This window comes from Nilaparvata lugens, chromosome 3 (assembly GCF_014356525.2).
Source record: "Nilaparvata lugens isolate BPH chromosome 3, ASM1435652v1, whole genome shotgun sequence".
Classification (NCBI taxonomy): domain Eukaryota; kingdom Metazoa; phylum Arthropoda; class Insecta; order Hemiptera; family Delphacidae; genus Nilaparvata; species Nilaparvata lugens.
The window spans coordinates 7,607,250-7,622,080 of NC_052506.1; the positions used below are offsets into that span (position 1 = coordinate 7,607,250).

The 14,831-nt window shown below is 34.3% G+C and overlaps 2 protein-coding genes across 2 annotated transcripts in view; one reads left to right on the top strand and one right to left on the bottom strand.

The window, feature by feature from the left end:
• Positions 1–1,902: 1,902 nt before the first annotated feature.
• LOC111047423 (synaptobrevin homolog YKT6-like) lies at positions 1,903–10,155 on the bottom strand. Its single transcript, XM_039425454.1, has 4 exons — positions 10,129–10,155; positions 8,489–8,617; positions 6,633–6,803; positions 1,903–4,246 (listed from the first exon to the last, which is right to left on the bottom strand). Exons 1-4 carry the CDS (start codon positions 10,153–10,155, stop codon positions 4,106–4,108), a joined length of 468 nt encoding a protein of 155 aa, XP_039281388.1. The 3' UTR covers positions 1,903–4,105.
• Positions 10,156–13,349: 3,194 nt separating this feature from the next.
• The window catches only part of LOC111057459 (coatomer subunit beta'-like), a 51,639-nt gene continuing 50,157 nt past the window's right edge, over positions 13,350–14,831 (top strand). The window contains 1 exon segment of the mRNA XM_039425455.1: positions 13,350–13,508. Within this exon segment, the coding sequence (XP_039281389.1) occupies positions 13,506–13,508 (3 nt within the window). The 5' untranslated portion in view covers positions 13,350–13,505.

Here is a 14,831-nt window from a genome sequence, read left to right on the forward strand (position 1 = left end):
TGAAGATTGTTTTCATCATTTTGGAAGTTCCCATTTTCAAAAGGGTAAAAAAATATTCAAAACAGAAAACAAAAACTTTCTTGGGCTTACTGCATAATCCATTTTTACAAATATTATTTCACACTGATTATTGTTCATCATCCCTTTTAGACTAATATACTTCTATACCATAAGCAAGCTGTATATTCCCGTAATGAAGCTCTAGAGGCTTTGAATCGAACATTGCAGTATGTCAGAGAGAAGGTCTGTTGATTGTCTGGTAGTACTTTTAACTGGAAATCTCAGGCAAACAATTAGTCCAAAAAGGAACTCCTGCAGATGAGATCAATGCATGTCCACCTTTGTATTGTATGGAGTCATGTTAACAAACTACACTGTCTTGACCCAGAACATGAGAGATGTTTCAAAACCTCTTTACTAGAGACTCAATCTACCAAACTACACTTGACCGAGCACTTTAGAATTCACCTATTCAATGATGTTGACTCAAAACAATTTGCTACTCGATCTTTTGAAAATAGGCTTCAGAAGACTTCCTCCAGATTGTAAATTTTCAGTCTGTAAGTAAACAAATCTTTTATCACATCAAATGCATCTCGGTGTTGAAGTGACAAGATAGTGTGGATAATTTTCCTCAAAATCTTAGCCAAATAGGTTCTACTATTGAAAACTTAATCCCGTCAGTGTACTCAAGTATAGACTGGTTTCCGTAGTTGATGGAAATGATACAATGGACAACATGAATATTCAGGAAGTTTCCGTAGTTGATGGAAATGATACAATGGTCAACATGAATATTCAGGAATACAATCCCTATTCCCCTTTGCACTATTCCTATTCCCCCTTTACATTTTCCCTTAGTCCTCTTGCACAATCTCACAATTTTCCTGCAATAGACTCCGCTTCATAAATAAGAGTAACATTAACAAAGTAAATAAGTCACAAGGTGACACTAGTTGGAGTGCATTTGGAATACCAGTGCTTCAATTAAATGTGGCCTCCTGCTCGTGTTTATCCAGTGAAAAAACTTATCCTTTGCATTTATCTTGGAAAAGGCACGAACATTGTCTAAAAATGTGTGCTATAAAAAGTTTTGATTGTGCTATTTTTAATCAATCTAGTATGAATCATTAAAAGATAAGAATATTGTTCAATATTCACTTTTTCGATTGTATAACATTTTTGATATTGTATTTTAAACGAGCAGGTGCAACTCTTGCTCTGCAACAATCTGCGATAAACCAATACCTACTATTACTTATAATAGTAGGTAAGTAATAGTAGGTATTGGATAAACACACATTTTTATTTATTTGTTGATAAATTACAAATCATATGAATATGATCGGGATAGAACAACAGGCATAGCCCAAAACTATTCTGTTCCCAAATTTTGATAAATAATAAAATGTCCAAAAAATTCTTACTGAAAAAATTTAAAGTTCAATTTCTGTCTAAAAATATATATGAGCTAGAAATTTTGAATTTAGAATGATTAAGATAGCATGATCAAGATTAACCACCTAAAATGAGTGTTTAACAATTCGATGCTGAAAGTAAAAAGTGTTATTCTGACAACTTTAATTGAGATCTAAAAGTTGTCTATAGGGATAATATACAAAAATAAAATAAGTATTCATCATTTTGTAAAAATTACTACATGATCATTGTTTGTATTGCATACGTTGTTTTACGGCACACAATTTTACCCCTTTGCAAAGCACGGGTTATCTGCTAGTATGATAATAAATAATCCATGCAGTTGATTGCTTAAGGTTAGATTGTAGTAAAAAACGGACTAGTTACCACATAATTATTTTAAATTAGTTATTTAAATTATTAATTAATTTAATAATCCATGCAGTTGATTGCTTAAGGTTAGATTGTAGTAAAAAAACTGACTAGTTTCCACATAATTATTTTATTTTCCAACATCTAAATTTCAACATTTAACAACTCTTTTTATATCATTTGGCCACAAAATTTGCAGATTATCTAGTTATATTAACATGAAATTACATCCATCGTGGTGTAAAGTAGCCTATACACTGTTTTCCAATATTTAATGATTTTATACATATCATTTATTTATATTACTTTTACTATATTAAAAGCTGTCCGGCCACCACTTGACAAATTTATGTATAATTTCAATATATTGAAACGACAATTCACACAAAACCTTTGATCATACCTGGAATATGCAATAGACATTGAATATTACAATAAAGTGTGGCTATTGAAAGGAATGTTTGCTAATGCAGTAATACTAACATTAATGACATTCAAATCATACTATCTATGAAAACCTACATTCAAATCATTGACAATAATTTCTTTACAAAACTGAAGCTATACGTGCTGATGTTTTGTCTCTCATCTAAAATTCCTTAAAATGGACTGGGAAAATATAATTTGAGAATATCACAGTTGCATTTTTATTTACAGGAGCCTTCAAATGGGTCAATGTTCATTTTGAAGTGTGTAGGGGTGAGGGAGTAAACAAACTTCATTATTCTTGAAAAAGAACTAACACATTTGTCTGTAAATTGTTAGAAAATGAAAGACGATTTGTGAGAAAAATCAAATTGATAAATGCTGAATAGTAAACATACGATACTAATAAATTTTGTAATAATTTATGAATTTTTGGCAAATGAACTACAAATACAATATTAAATAAAAATACTAAGAAATTGTCAAAAACCACAGACTGTCTTTTCTGTGTTCTTTGACGATTTCTTAGTGCCGCTTACACAAATGCCGGTTCAATTTTAACCGTGATTAATTTTTCGAGAACCAATCAGAGAAGGCTTCTTAAAAATATCGGCTTTTGTGCAACCGGGCCTTGGTCTTTTCAATTAATATGAACCACAATACCAACTTCTCAACTACCTACACAAAAATAAAAAAATACGATATTGTCAAAATGAGAAGAATTTTACATTCTACGAAATTTGAACTGAATATGATAATTCTTAATAATACTGTAGTTCAAGCATTTTATAATAGACACTGAGAAGTAGTTATTTATTCAATCAATCATTCAGAATTATAGCTATTCATTCAGTATTGAAGCTGTAACATTGATAAGACTTTATCTTCGTCGATGTAAGCAAATTTATTACAATTATTTCATCAGAAATAACGTGGGAAAAAATGGATTTTGATTACATGATTACTTTTTATCTCCATTGAAAAGTAATTCAAAACTGTTGTTTCAACATTCAACCCAATCAAGTAATTTTTGTAATGAAAATATTGATTATTTTATAATTGAGTCCACTGAAAATCACAGACTTCAACCAATTGGAAATTCATAATAACGTTATTATTAAAACAAATTCAAGTGATTGATAACTAATACAAAAAAATCCAATTCATGAATTTTTATCATGTTACTCTGGAAATGATTTACTGTCAAGGGAAATGAAATCAGATATGTATGATAAACATGTTTTTACATTATATTTTCAAGACAATACATTACATTACATTACATTACACATTCAGGAATCCATAATATTATTATAATTCACTTTAGGCCTCAATAGAGCTGCTTCACATCAACATAATTTATACTCTAAGAATAAAATTATTGTACATTGAGTATATATGAAACAACAATAAAGTAGAAAAACTTTAATCAAAACTAAACTAATAATCGGAGTAATATAGAAAATATTAAAAAAATATATTGAAGAATGAAGAAAAAAACAAAGGGTTCGATTTCAACTTATTATATTTAAAAGTTTACATAATTTAGTCAAGTATTATCAACTTAACGGATATTTGTGTCTTTCTTTTGAGAAATGCAACATGGAAAAATATAAATGTGAACAAAATGCTTGTAAACATTTACTCATTGCAGCGTTCTTAGCAATAAATGTGAACAAAATGTTTGAGAACTTTTTTCTCATTGCAGCATTCTTATCAATAACACATTGAAAGCCAGGTTATTCATTTTAAAATTTTACATTCTAAAAACATACGTATGCTTTACGTAATTCAACATTGCATACACATCTTACATATACACAAGTATTCATGAATGGAATAATAAACATGTATACAACATGACACTCATGTCCAATGGAACCCTCTTTCAACCCACATAACTGCAACAGGAGTTGGTTTTCCGCGCTGTCTTGTAGAATGCTTTAGATTGCAAGCTCAGGCCTTCAGACTTCGATACGAGATCGTCCAGTTTCTCTCCGCGTTGGAGTACCGCCTCTATCGTATTGTGCTGAAAATTGAAACAAAAATACTCATTTTATAAAAATCTACTCATCATTTTCTATGGTAACAGAAGGTGAAAGCCCATATCTTCCTACTTTGAACAAATAATACTCAAAATGTAATAAATTATACTTGTTAAAATTGAGAATTAAGTAGGAAGATATTTTATGAGCGGACTTATGTACGAGTGCTGACGGGCAGTGACTACATGGCTCATTGCAGACCACTCTTCAAGAGGCTAAAAATGCTTACTGTTGTAAATCAGTACATTCTTGAATGTCTGGTTCGCATCAGAGACAGAGCTAGGAGTGCTGATACTCGTGGTGGGATACATGGCTATGGAACCCGTCAGACTCACCTCATCAACATGCCAAGATGCCGTTTAGCAAGGACTCAGAGGAGTTATCCTTTCATTGCCTTCAAGATGTTTAATAAGCTGCCAGAGTGGGTCAAGGATAGTGGAAGTGATAGACAGTTCCGAGCAGTTTTGAAATCACTCTTGGTAGAGCATCCATTCTATAGCCTGAGTGAATTTCTTGATAGTGAGATGACATTTTGAAACTTTTTTTGTGACTGTTTTTTAAACCCTGACACAGTCTATCCAGCAGCGCTGGTCAATGACCTAGAATAAAACTAAACTAAACTTGGGTGGGCCGTCCACTTGAACCGTTTTCGTCCGAACTAGCATCGGCCGAAAACTACCGAACTCGTCCGAACGATCCCCCAACAAAGAAAGGAATAGATGATCGTCCATTGCAACAGGTTCATACGGCCGTCTCCGGCCGATCAATTTTTCGATCCGAATTGAATGGGATTTTCCGACTCTATCCGGCCGAACTAACTAGTCGAGCTGAGACAACAAAGTGTTCCTAACCTAAAATTGTTTCACAGTCTTGTTTGTTTTTGTTTTATAATGTTGTAACTATGGACAATGAAAAGTTGATAAGTTTGGTTCAAGAACATGTTCCATTGTGAGATATGCGAGACAAAAGATATCACCGTCGTGATGTTCAAAGGAATCTGTGGACAAAGACTGCTGAACAAATAGGATCGGAAGGTAAGATTATTGTAATGTATAACTAATTTAGTGGATATTTGTTTATTCAATTTTCAAAATCTCAATATAATCATTGTTTATGAAAAATTTTGGTGGCTATGATAGTAGTTAATTCAATATTCAATAGTTCAACCAAACTATTGAACAAGACTGACGTAAACGGTTCCAATGGACGACCATATTCGGCCGGCAGATTCGTCCGATCCAACGGCCGAACGGAATAACGTTCCAGTCGACGGTTACCCTCTTCACCTCACATTATCTCCACCTTCATTATAAGTGATAGGATATAATATACAGTAATGATAATAATAATGCCGAGTGAACTGGATGTCTCAGGTCTGGTGTCAGTTTTAGTCTGGTGGATTTAAAGTTGATCCAATAGAAAGATAAATATTTATTTCAAATACTCTAGATTCAAAATTGATCAATGATTCATCTTGAATTTGCTATTACAGTTGATTGTCCAGATTTTATTTCATGGTCTACACAAATAATTAGATGATTAATGTTTTTGCAAAAGAAATGCTTGAACTGGGCTTTGTATGCAGCAGGTTACAGATAACGGTGAACTAATTTGAGTGATTTGAAATCCTATGAACAGTGTTTTTTGTTTAATACCGTAGCTGTATTGAAACGGAAACCAGTACTTGAAAGAGAAGATGAACATCAAAATTCTCTAACAGTAATAATTAGCCAAGTTGCTAGGCTCAAAGGCTCCGTATCAGATTTTTGGAATCCCTCCAGTTTCATGGTTTCAAAACTACATCAATCTTTTTCAACCTAATCCTACATGATAATGATCCACCTAGTTTTGAATCAAAATAAATTTGGCTTGCGAGAATGTATGGGTATGGTATTATGAGCAGCAAATTCCCGCAGATTTTTGCAGCGACAGGCAAAATAAAATAGCTACAAAAATTCAGCTATTTGCTGCGCGTCTGGCCATCTTTCAATCTACTTAATTCTGTCCATTTTGGTGCCACGTTCTGCTGCATAAATTTACGGCAGCTTGCAGTCCTTGTTGCCTACCCTTAAAATAGCATAGCATATCTATACTAACATAGAGAAACAATAACATAAGTGGATATCCCATGGTATAGGGCGTTTATGTCGCAACTTTTACTGTTATCTCAAGCCGATAGTCCACGTAGTTCTTTCTGTGGAGCTGTGTGACGCTCGTAGTATCTCATACTGTGCCGTTCATACACTCTCACCCCAACAAAACAGTATAAGAATCGACTGTAATCGTCTTAAGAGAACAGTTAAAGTTGCAACATAAACGCCCTATACCATGGGATATCTACTTACGCTATTGTTTCTCTATGATACTAACCAGAATGATTTTGGTTTCATCCAGCTCATCCTGTATCTTGGTCATGGCATCAGCTTCGTGGGGATTCTGGTATCTGGTTAGATACGCTGGCAAATTTGGAAAATTTATATTTGCTTCAACTGCACTCGGCCATTCACTCGACGGAACTTTACTAGCAAATTCGTCTAATACCTGAAACATAAAAAAATATATGAGGATACAACATAGCTTAAGTAACTCAGAACGTGATGGTCCCCGGTTTTAATGGGCCATATGAATCAAACCAAAGCATATACTCATGAGCATGGAGCATGAGGTTTTGCTCATGAGCATTAGTTAGAAGCATGTATTTGCTCATTTTTATATGAATAAGCTTTACCTTATACTCTTACCTTATGCTCCTGAACTCTGGAGCAAATGCTCACGTATTTTAAAGATTTTTCATCAGCTAATTCGCCTCTGTGGCCTTACTTTGTTTTTATAGCTCACGTAAGCGCTAAATATGCAAGTAGGAGACACCGCTTGTGTTTGCGTCGTCAGCTCTGTTTTCTATTTATGAATTGAGTTTTAGGTTATTTGAGTTTGGAATTTTGAAATAATAGCGTGAAAAATGTCATTTCTATAATAATCTTCAGCATAATCTTTTAATAGCCTTCTTATAATCGTTTACACTCTCATTTTCTTAAATGCCTATTTCCTATTTTGTGATGGCTATCTTTATATCAGATAGCTATCTTTTGTAAGAATATAATGGTGATATATATCATGGTTGAATCTAAAAAGAGTTTTATAGTTCTCAACTATTGGTTGTGATCGTATCTGGTATAGTTTCCTCTTCCTCATACGAATTAGTTGAGCCATTTTACTAAGAGCAAAAGGTGAAAAGCTGTTCTAGACTAGACTCACCTTTTTTTAAAGCATTTGCTTCAAAATTTGAGCAAATACTCTAGTTTATTCATACAATTTTGAGTATAAGCTTTTACTTTTGAGCAAATGCTCAAACTATTTTTTTGATGAGCATGAGGAAAAGGTTTTGCTCACGTTTATTCATAGAAAATGAAGCAAATGCTCCATATTTTAGAAGTATAAGCAAATGCTCAACTTTATTCATATGGCCCATTGTTTCAAATGACAGACAAGGGCCATTTTATCTGTTTTCACACTTTAATTTAGGTAGACATCTATTATATTCGCGAGGACACCTAGAATGTCCTCTAATTCAGTGAGAATCAGTAGTTTTCGTAATTGGGTGAGAATCATTAGTAAGGATCCGATTGTCGGCCGATATTTATCATCACGGCACCCAAAATGTTCTCTGATTGGCGAATTCTTACTGATTATTGTCACTCAATTACTATCAAGTATGTGATGATACCGTACCATATAGGAAGAATCAGTTGAGAATAATTGTGAATTGAATTGATGAATGATTGTGGATGATTGATGAATGTATCAGATAAGTGAATATATTCTTCTTCTCCTTCTACCTTCCAGGGCTTGATAATATCCAATACAATTGGATATTATTGAACGCGACTGAAGGTCGCTAAACCTTCAGTTGTCAATTACAAAAACTACTGATTCTATCTCAATTAGAGGACATTCTAGGTGTCGTGAAGATAATAGATGTCGGCCGAGATGTCTTTCATCTACGGATGATGAAACTCAAGGACTTGGGTGTTACTAGTTCTAATGAGACATGAAGAGTATTATCCTTAATAACAATATTAAAATAGTTTTTATACCTACGGATATTCCTACACAATGGTGCATACTAAATGTAAAAAAAAATACTTTTTATGTAGTTGAGAAGTTCATATTGTGGTAATTATTCATATTGAATGAAAAATAGCATAACCCAAATTGAAATTACTCACTTTTGTAATTAACGTATGTGCAACTCTGTGTGGATATTCATGATCTGATATTAGGACACCAGCCAAGTTATCTGCTCTTACATAGACGTGGCATGTGTATTCTGGAAAAGAAATAAAACCGAGTAAATACTAAGATTGTTAATCTTTCACAATGTAATAGAGGTAGTTTCAACTTCCCTCATTGCCAATATACAGCAGGCATGGACGTTTGATCATCTCATAAAATCATGCACGCACTTCACATTACCTACGCACAAGCAAAAAGCTAGAGCCGGTTACAGAGCTCGACCGACCGTCAGTGCGTTGGTCAGTCGCGCTTGTCTCTTCCATAGATATTCCATGTATCCCTACAGAGCAGGACTGACGGCACGCATGCGCACGGTCAGGACCATGCGTTTTATACAGCGTACGAAGACCATCGGTCGAGCTCGTGTGCATCCGTTCAATCGGTCAACTGACGCGCTATTGAAACAAATAGAAGCTTTCAGATCTGTACTGATCAGTATCCCGATCGCAACATAACCAATGTGCTGACACCTTTGCCCGACAATCAGCTGATATTGAATTGAATATCATAATGAATGAAATCAATTAATAGTGTCATATTATTTTGAATTCAGAGTTTTTCTGTACATTTCTAAATTGTTTATTGGAAAAATCATATATAATTAATATTATCTACATTTATTTGATCCGTAGCTTAAAGTGACTGCAAGTATTCCCAATGATGATACAAGCTCGAAATAACTCATCAAAATTTCTGATGGACATTCTGTGGTAGTTAAAAAATGTATCTTCATCCCCAAGCAATGATGTATATAATGGTACTAAATTCCCTTTGAAATGCTCTCTGGGCGACCATCGGGTAAACTTGATATCTACGTCTTTGAATCTTTCGTTTACGAAGATAATAAGCTGCAATTAAACAATCTGTAAAGGCGTCCATTTTGTGAGTCAGAAAAACTGATGTATGGATGCGTATGGTGAGGATGGTGCATATGCACTGACGGTCGGTCGAGCTATGAATGTGTAAAACTGATTTATGGATGCGTATGGTCAGGATAGTGCATATGCACTGACGGTCGGTCGAGCTCTGAATGTGTAAAACTGATTTATGGATGAGTATGGTGAGGATGGTACATACGAACTGATGGTCGGTCGAGCTCTGTAACCGGCCTAAGGAGAGCATCTGCAGATTACAACCTTTTAGTTCCAGATCAACCGCTTCCATCTGAATAAGAACAATACCTGGCATATCATCATTCTGTAGTCTGTCTGTGATCTTGGAGGGACCTCGTCAAACTGGGCTGGCGACAAAGTGGGCTGACAACAAACTGGGCTGGTTTTCCAGCCCAGTTTGTCGTTACATGCACCGTCAAACTGGCACTCTAAGGAATGCAACCCAGTTTGACGGCGTGCAACTTAGTCGTCTGGTGACAAAATCTTAGGAGTGCCAGTTTGTTGTTGCATGCACCGCCAAACTGGCACTGCAACTTTGTCGGTAGCCCACTTTGTCGTCAGCCCAGTTTGTCATCGTCCCGTCTTGGACACAAGACTAAGCTCTGCCACATTCAAGAGGCTATCCAGAGTTTGCTTTATGTTGCTGAAGCTCCCCACAGCTTCATGTGACCGAGGCTTACTTGGCCGACACTCTTTTCCACAGTCATTTTACCTATTGTCTACTCTTGTGAGACCATTCAGCCAAGGTTGTGGAAGTAATTGAGGCTGTGCAAGGCTAAAAATAAACTTTCTACTGGTGATATTTTTCCAAGTTTTTTGATTTGTATGATTATCATGAAGCTATCAAAATGAAAAAGGTTTCTCAGGAAAACATTTTTTTCCGATCATTACTTTTTGAGATATGAGCGCCTAAAGTTTAAATCTTTGGGACAGAACATTTCAAGTTCGGTAAGAGATAAATCCATGAGATTTAGAGGATAGATTCTTAATGGTATTGTTGATTTAATAAAACAAAAATTATCTGGAAATATTGATTTTTAAGAAAGTTATTAAATTTACTAAAAATGGCCAAAAATAACTTTTAGTTGAGTTATTTTTGATAAATTGAATAACTTACTCAAAAATCAATATTTCCAGAAATTTTTGGTTTCACTAGATCAAATATACCATGGAAAATTTATCCTCTAAATCTCATGGATTTATCTCCTACCGAGCTTGAAATGTTCTGTCCCAAAAATTTAAACTTTAGGAGCTTATATCTCAAAAAGTAATGATCGGAGAAAAATGTTTCCTGAGAAACCTTTTTCATTCTGATAGCTTCATGATTTATACAAATCGAAAAACTTTGAAATATATAACCAGTAGAAAGTTTATTTTTAGCCCTTGTACAGCCTTAAGGTGCAAAAATAGGCTACCCAGATAATGATTGCAAGTCAACATTGTGCACACTGTTGGTAAAATTGACTTTTTTAGTATAATAAATTATTAATTATCAAATTGATATTAATTGTGTAAAAATTATTAAAATTTGCCAATTTTTATATTATTTTTCTGTGTATCTATATTTTGTTTATCAAGTACTTGGATTATTGATGAAATTCAACATCAATAGATTATCATCCATCAACAGAATTGTATCATTTGTACTGCTGTTATTAGATTAAAATATGTATTTCTTATTTTTAGAACTCTTGGCTAGAGCTCAAGGCTTCTTTTTCCAGTCACGCCAAAAACTATTGTAATTTAATGATTATTTGTAAAAATATTTCTTGTATTTGGCAATAAATTCATTATTGATTTATTAGTACTAATTAATAGTCACAGGATCCTACTGGAAAAGCTTTCCAGACATGGTTTTCGGGATAGAGCATGGAGCATGGTAGCAGATTACCGCTAGATCGTAATCAGGTCGTCTAACTGATGGGAGCTTCTTCACTGATGGCGTGCCTCAGGGATCAGTGCTTGGGCCTGATAATGATTAGTGATCTGAGACTGGAGGACTCAAGCCTTCTTTTAGGGGAAGACACCACAATCATCGGTAGGGGTGGTGATCCTACAGCAGCAGGATGGAGAGCGCAGCAACTCTTTGCTGAGGCCAGGGACTGGTTCTCCGCAAATAAGCACCTTCTCAACTAAGGAAAGACCCAGAAAGTGAAATGTACTCTTGGAGCACAGATCCAAACCAGGCACCTGTCACTCTCCTCGGATTCAGTATAGATTCAAAGCTGACCTGGGAGCACCATATTCTTGGAGTGTGCAAGAAGCTGTCAAGAGTCATAAATCTTTTCAGGAAGTTGAGAGCCCTGCTGAGAGTCGAGCGGTAGCTGATGTTGTGCCATGCAGTTTTGGTAGCCGCATACTGTAGGCCTATGGTATCTTGATCTCGGGACATTCGCCACATGCCAGAGACATTCTACTGCTCCAAAAGAAACCTCTCCAAATCATTACATATTTATTTTTTAACAATGCACAAATAGAATACATGATTAGAAAAGGACCAACAGACCTAGCTCAAAACTGTTCCCTTTATTCAATAACGTTTCATGTGTTCAAACCCGTTATACGAAGCTACACATCGCCAGCAGAAAGAAGCATTGGAAGTGCAAATAGACTTTCTGAAAGAATGGACTTTTTCGTGCCAGTGAAGGTTTTCAAAGCAAAGCTTAAGTCTCTCTTACAGAGTATATTTTTTAATGCTGGCAAAATTGATATACTGATCATTTGCACGTCACAATTTCACGACACAAAGTTATTTGTTATTTTGAGCAACTCAAAGACATTATTATATCAATGTACCTGAACTTTTTCTCTTTTTATTTTTGATTTGTGCAACTCACAAAGACCTTGAGCTGTCATTCTGCACGTTAAAAACCTACTATTATTCTGTGTATTTAGATGTGTTCTAACTTGTCTATTTGTACAAATAAAGGTATTATTATTATTATTTACTTTGAATCATAGCAAGTATAATGCACATTGCCAGCCAATCTTCCGCAGATTGGGCATCCACAGTCTGTGGACACTACATCTTGGTTTCACTGCTATGTGGGGAGTAACATCACAATTAAAGGCTCATTACATGAACTTCATGTAATGCTACATTGGAGAGAGCAAGTGCACTCCTAAAACACTCACTCAGAGGACAAACTTGGATGTGCCACACTGTCGTTTGTCAAAGGTGAAGGACTGTTTCCCCGTGCTGGCGATGAGGATGTTAGAGGCGGTGAGGGCGCGTATGGTGAACATCTACAGGTCCTCCTTATTTAAGTGGCTAATTGAAAAGAGTTTATATAATATAATTGACTTTTTTAATGAAGACACTGTCTTGTAATCTGTAACACTGCCATCATGATCAAGTAAAGTGTGGTCCGTTTGACCAGAGATTTTTTTCTCATGTGAAATATACTGACTAACGCGATCCATCAAGGAATGACCTGATCTTTGATCGACATAATTATTGGATAGTAAGTAGCAGCAGCAAGGAGGTAACCTCACAACCAATCTAATCGATCTACACAAACAGATGGAAGACTTTCTATTCCAAATAAAGATTTTTATAAGGAATCCAATAATTCACAAAGAAAGAAATAGCTGAAGGAACATCACTAAATTCACAAAGTAAAAATAATCTGATAAAATTTATTCAACACTTTTACGACGAAATTGAGCTATTTATGTGATGATGGTAGATTACAAAATCAGCTGTTTTGTTCCACTTACGTTTCAGTGATGTTTATGTAATACTTTTTTACTACAAAACCCATGAATATCAAAGTTATTTTATAATTATCATTGAACGTATATTTCTTTCTTCATCAAGCTTGAATTAAGAAACAGAAAATATATTATTTATTGGTATAAAACATCTCTATATTCTCAGTTATGATATTTATCTTTCAACTGTTGGCAACCGTAGATGGAGTAATGTCATCATCTGCAATCAAGCCACGTCTGTGTTGATATTCCTGTATTTTTTAAATTTAATAAATTTATGATCTTTAAAGTTGCTTTTTACACAGTATTAATATTGAGGCAGTGGTTTTAGAATTATCCAAGAATGGTGAGCCTTAAATCTGGTGTTTTTGTAACTTCCTCTACGTTTAAAAAAATCATAACCTAAAACTTGTACCTTCATTTTTGCAGTTTATTTATTCAACTTTTAATGTTAATAATTATTGTTATAGCTTGAATATAAACTAAACTCTTCTTCCTCATTTCCATTTCTCAATTTCTCTTTTTAGATAGCACAGAAATAATTTAATGATATTTGATTCTTCCCGGTGAAGTCAAGATTAGTGTCTACTTCTGTCATCAAAATTATTTGGAGCAATTGCAATATTTATCCAGTAGGAATCTACTAGAATTAAAACATCATTAATCACTCATTTTCCATGCGTTAAAATAATTTGGCTTGTTCTCTAGTTGTTTTTTGTTTTTTCACTTGATTGTGATATTGTCTGGTATCGTGGTTTCTACCCGTCAATAGTGAAGTCTACCTCACCTGCAAGTTTTAATAGCAGTATTTGATTAACATTAGTGTTATCCTTGTCTATCAATCGACAAAGCAGATAGCGCTAGCTCTTTTACAGTCTATTTTGCAACGTTGCCAGATTGTTTTTAACAACTTAGAAATAGGTTATAATTAATCAATTAACAAAATATTTAATCTCAATAATGAAAAACTCATAATTCAATAATTGAAAATATCTTTTATTGGTGAATAAAATGTAATTGATTATTTTAAACAAAACTAAACAGTTAATATTACGTCAGATATACCTTCTTTAGGCAGCCGGGACCAACGCCTTAAAGTGTCCATCTGAAACACGGGAGTAGGTAGTCCGAGAAAAATATCAATGGAAAATAAGGACCCTGTATAGATAGCGATTTGAAAACCTATAGGTATCTGTATCTTTGTTTATTATATTACGTATATGATGCCCACATGAGCTTTTTGCCTATGCGTGGGTAATAGGAAGTGATTTGATATGTTCAATCGTCCATGCCTATTCGATAGGATTCAAGATTAGTTTATTGTCAGAACATTAAAACAATAATGCAAGACATCGTCAAAAAATATACAATCACAATTTATCACAGGTCAAAGAATTACATCACATTATTTAGTATTTCAAACTGTAAGGTTAGCAGTTACAACAAATTTTACATCAATATATCACAGGTCATAAAAATTACATCACATTATTTATGCATTACATCAAGTCATTTATACTGTAAGGACAGCAGTCAATTAAAATATTTTTCACACAAATTTTGAACTGTCTAATTTTAAGCTCTTTTAGGTATTTCAACTGGTAACTTATTGTACATTCTTTTTCGCACCACTCGGATGTAATGAGCTGGTTTTCGTGCGTCATATGGA

What these genes read in the sequence shown, in the direction of transcription:
- LOC111047423 (XM_039425454.1), bottom strand. Translation starts at nt 10,155, where the DNA reads ATGACTGTGGAAAAGAGTGTCGGCCAA. An exon ending in TGGAAAAGAGTGTCGGCCAA is followed by an intron (nt 8,618 to 10,128) that starts GTAAGCCTCGGT and finishes TAACAATCTTAG; the next exon opens with TATTTACTCGGTTTTATTTC. An exon ending in ATGAAACCAAAATCATTCTG is followed by an intron (nt 4,247 to 6,632) that starts GTTAGTATCATA and finishes TTCAATTTTCAG; the next exon opens with CACAATACGATAGAGGCGGT.